The following is a 5,000-nucleotide window of genomic DNA, read 5'->3' on the forward strand; positions in this document are numbered from 1 at the left end:
TATTGAAAGAAAATTAGAAAAACCTTAGAAAAAAAAACTTGGAAAAAGTTAGGTAAACGATATTGAACTCGGTTCAATTTCTGAAGAGCATACACACTTAATCATTACACTACTGAGACAACCATTCCAGATATCGCAATTTTAAAGTACTTAAATGAAGCTAACCCTAACAATTTATTGAAATCTAGCCGAATACAAAAGGCTTGGTTACTAAGAATGGCATCGACCGTGAAAAATGGCAACGGCCGTATACGAAACGGAAATTAGCTCTGGCGAAGCCATTGTGCGATAACTCTGACAGAACTTGGCGCACTGTAACCCTCTCAAAACAAAAGGGGTTGATCGCCAGTTAGGCGCCTTGCAACACCCTGTTACCTTATATGTAAAGGGGAGCTAACTAGAAAACCAATTAGGTTAACTTAGCTCCCTTGCTCGAACTTTCTTTTAACCTTAGTTCTTCTTGAGCTAATAAGATATTATTATTATTATTATCCTGGCGACGTTTTAGGAAGTTGTCTAGCAATTCATTGGGAGACATGTCGCCAGAAATATTGCACAGTGCAAGAATAGATACGTTTTCATTTGTAAAGTATACTCGGGAAAATCTAAACTTTAACCCTGCCTTTAGTAAAAGGTAATTCACACAAATCGACACCTTCTGCCGTTGCAAGAAACCAAGGTCGTAAAGTATTCAACTATTGAGATTTGCAACAATGAGTTTGAGTTGAGTTCCAGGCAGCGTTTGATGCAATTCACTTCGTTTATTTACAGTGTAGCTGAGGCAGCGTCTCTGACGTTGGAAGTTGATGCTCTCAGAGGGAAAAAGTCTCCAGGTGTTGTACTTTCTCTGTGATTTATCTGATCGGTGACAATAATAACGAACTTTATTATATATACGTCAATGAAATACCAAGTGACCTTTCGCGCGAAAACATGATATCCTCACATGTGAACGCTGATTGGTGGCTCAAGTCAAAACCCTATCTACCATTCGTGTTCTACTCGTCAACGCGTCAATTTCAATTGTATATCCAAGTTTCTTTACAGGAGAAAATTCTGAAGGTTTCTTTCTGATGGTATTATTTTTCAGGTCCCTCCACCTTTGCAAGTGAATTTAGTGAATCTAGGTAAGTTCAAACCAAGATATCAAAATATTTATTCAGTCGGGCCTTTTTAAAAAGCTCAAATCCTAGAAATACAAATGAAATTAGAGCGAGTTTCAATCGGGTGTCGTAAAACCAAAACCAAAGTAATTACTTTGGCCAATCAAAAAGAACCGAGACAATCCAGTAAACCAATCAAAACTCGAAGTAATTACACGCAGCCGACACAAAGCGCGGGAAAATGTGCACGCGCGAGCCACGATTGGTTTGGGTTTCACTTCTGATTGGTTGAAAAAATGGCGCGAGAACTTTGAACCAATCGCTGAGTGAAGTAATGCAAAACTAAAGAAATTCAATTATTACTTTCGACACTCAACTGAAAACCACCCTAAACTGTGTTCAAGCAGAAGCCCATAACCCAGAAGTGTTAATCTCGCTTATTGGGCCTTGGTCCAATCAGTTTACGGTATTATCTAAATTTAGAATACAGGGCCCGCCAAGTAATGGCCAATCATATCGCGTCTAATGACTGCAACGCTCCTGATTGGTCTGGAACCAAGTAGCCGCACGAGAGATTGCTCGTGTTTGATGCAAACAAATTTCCGTGCACCGCCGTGTGGAATAATAGGGACCTTTAGATCGGAGAACAAGGACGACTATGAGTGCGAGATTTTCCTACTGAACATGCGCATAAGGTTTGGAGGCCGACATTTTACGAAGTGCGCATGCTCAGAACGGAAACTCGTACTCGTATTCGTACTGGTCCTCCGATCAAAAGGTCGCTAATTAGGAAGCTTAAGCAACGACGACGGCGACAAGAACGAGAACGTCATCTCAAAATAAAAATTCACATTACTGTAATCACTTCAGGGTGTGGTAGTTCCTCAAAAATGACACTGGTTGGAACGGCGCTTAAGGACGGTGCCTACTATTGTTATTGCGCATACTTTCTGCGCATCTCGAGATACTCGGATTTCCTATGGGTGGTGCCTATTAATACAGGGATATTTTTCCGCGGTTCAAAACTATGCGGAGAAAGCAGAACTTAGCAAGTGATCTTGGTATCCAAAAAGAAAATTGGGGGTAACCACATCTTTTTCAGAGATAATAAAGCTTCAATTTGGAAAAGAACACCATACATTGCTTTGTATTTTAAAGCTTTTCACAAATATTGTTGATTAATTATCTTCGAAAAATGCGTGGTTACCCCCAGTTTTCTTTTTGTATTTCAGTAACACTTGTTAAAATCTGCTTTTCCCGCATATTCAGTAAACCACGCAAAAGTACCTTTGAATTAGTAGGCACCGTCCTTAATTAAGGGGAGAAAATGAAAATTTATCCTGAAGTGCTGACGTTCTTGATAACACCTCAAATCTGGCTAGTTCAAGTTGTGGTTTTGCAGACGACGGCAAAGAAATGGACAAAAGTGAAAAACACACATGCGGGGCGTTTTTGCCCACTAAGTATGCAAATTTGTGACGTTCTTGTTGCCGTCACCATTGTCGTTGCTTAATTTTTGTTGAAGCGCCAGTACATAACGACAAACTTTCAGTGTCTCGATTACTACTCATGCCAGTTTGACTCGTGGACAGTCGTAATAAATACATTTTACGTGGTAACAAGTGGCACAAATTTCTACCTTTTGTTTCGTTCTTTTTGATGTGGTCATTTTTGTGATTTAAGCTTTCCTATGATTAGTAAATGTTAATCTTGAACTTGAAGTGCTTAAATAACCTAACCATATCAAATAGCGCAACAAAAGTTGAGGTTCTGAACTCCTTGACTCTCGTTTCGCTCAGGTTTGCGAGAAAGAGCGAATATTTCCGCTCTCCGATTGCACTGATTCCGGGATTGTGCATCCCGCACGCGAGCTTAGGGGAAAAACGTTAAACGAGTAGGTTAAGTTGAGTGGTTGTGTTGTCTTACAGCTCAATAGAAGTTCTCAGAATGCAGAGAGAAAACCAACAGCTGAGGAAAACGATTGAAGAACTTAAACATTCGAGTCAGAGAATCATTGAATTGGAAGCTGAAAATGAACAACTGCAAAAAGCCGTGATGGATGGAAAGACAGCAGTGTACAGTCTAACGGAGGTAAGACGCGCTGCCTTTGTTTGGAATGTAGAATGAAAAGCCAGAGGCACGCATCGATGTGTCGGTCAGACATTATCGGAACGTGATCGCGTCATGATTTAGACCCCGATCCTTTGATATCGATTTTGATTAAAAAGGGCGTTTCAATGAAACAGCAAGTTTTAAACAAAACATGGCCATTGCGTCGGTTAGTGATTGAAACACAGAAATTTGGTTGTATCAAGTGTTTTGATCACCGAAAGGAAACTAGAAAACCTTCGTTTCGAGCGTTAGCCCTTTGTTGTGGGCGACTCAGCTGGAGTAGCTCAGCGACCGTAAACATTGTTAGCACCTGTCCCAATTTTTTGCCCGTTTAAAGATCCCTCTATCAGGCGATGTGTTTTGGCGATTTTTCAACGTCATTTGATTGGAACTGTCCATTAACACCCGGCGTCTTCAACTGAGAAGGAAAGCAATTGTTATCAACGATGTACCTCTGTGAACAGCGTCGAAATTGATCTTGTAAGTTATTTATTATTTCAAATTATTGTTTTGTAGGATGTAGCCAAACTGAAAGCAAAAGGGCTACAACAGGAGAACGATTTAAACAAATTGCGAGCAATTGTAAAGAAACAGCACGAAGAGCTACGAACCTCGGTGGACAATGTGTTGAATTTGTCGGGTGAACTGCGAGAAAAGGGAGAAGAAATTGCACAGATTGAGGAACAGAGCTTGCTGTAAGTTCATAGAATATACATCTCGTATTACTGCCATTTTTACGGCGTTTTTCCATGTGAAAAATAAGAAATTGAGGTAAAAATTTATCGGGAAAACTGCGCGACGTTTCGACCGAACTTCGGTCATTATCAATCTTAAAAGTGAAGATAAAATTTTGAATACATATAAATATAAAACTAAGAAGTAAAAGTATGTAAAAGATGAAAATGTACAAAAGGTTGGTGTTAAAAACATGCAAGAATAAAAAGGATTGAAACACTTTCGCACGAATTGAGTCTGACTGTACATTGAGGCTTGGTCTCAACCTTTTGCTGCATTACAAGAGCCATGTTGATGATCACTACAAGCGCGGCTTATTGAAAACTATGCTTGATCGTGCCTTCCGCCTCTCATCCAACTGGTCAAAATGGTGTTTTCTCGTCTTAGTTATCCAGACAGGTTAATTAATTCCACCATCTCGCGCTTTATCGCAGTCAAAGCTTCTGATCAACCTGTTGTCGAGTTACCAGCTGTTAACAACGAATTAAAAGTGGTTCCCGTTGTTCTGCCATTTAAGGATCAGTCTTCTGCCGTTATTGTAAGAGCACAACTTAAAGATCTGAGCCAGAAAATTCAAGTGACCGTCCAGCTCATATTTGTTAACCACAAGATTAAACAGCATCTGAAACCGCGCGAAGTCAAGCCTCCCATTGTCAACCAACAATCCCTTGTTTATCAATTTAAATGTGACCTGTGTGATGCAGGTTATGGTGGTTACACACGGCTGCATTTGCATCAACGCGTTGACGAGCACAAGAATGCGTCTTCCTCCATCGGAAAGCACTTCCTTGTGGAACATTCCTATGTGCCCAATGACTTTACGAGGAATCTTACCGTCTTAAAAAAATGCAAGAGCAAGTTTGACTGTCTCATTTATGAAATGTCTTTTATTAAAGGCCCACGTTCGACCAAAAGTCATTGCGCACCGTGACTGAATTTCGTGTAACACGAAATTACCTAAATATTTTACATGTTGTTTCCCGCGTGATTCGCCTGAGTCCCTTTAGCCAATCACATCACGTATTTAGACAAGTCGTCATTTGAAAAACA

The 5,000-nt window shown here is 40.2% G+C and overlaps 1 protein-coding gene across 1 annotated transcript in view; it reads left to right on the plus strand.

The window, feature by feature from the left end:
- The window catches only part of LOC138026520 (girdin-like), a 63,599-nt gene that overhangs the window by 19,202 nt on the left and 39,397 nt on the right, over nt 1-5,000 (plus strand). Inside the window, exons 15-18 of the mRNA XM_068873902.1 lie at nt 772-833; nt 1,091-1,127; nt 3,032-3,194; nt 3,732-3,910. Coding sequence (XP_068730003.1) covers nt 772-833; nt 1,091-1,127; nt 3,032-3,194; nt 3,732-3,910 — 441 coding nt within the window. The remainder of the gene's footprint in view (nt 1-771; nt 834-1,090; nt 1,128-3,031; nt 3,195-3,731; nt 3,911-5,000) is intronic.

The sequence above is a fragment of the Montipora capricornis genome, chromosome 12, assembly GCF_036669925.1.
Source record: "Montipora capricornis isolate CH-2021 chromosome 12, ASM3666992v2, whole genome shotgun sequence".
Classification (NCBI taxonomy): domain Eukaryota; kingdom Metazoa; phylum Cnidaria; class Anthozoa; order Scleractinia; family Acroporidae; genus Montipora; species Montipora capricornis.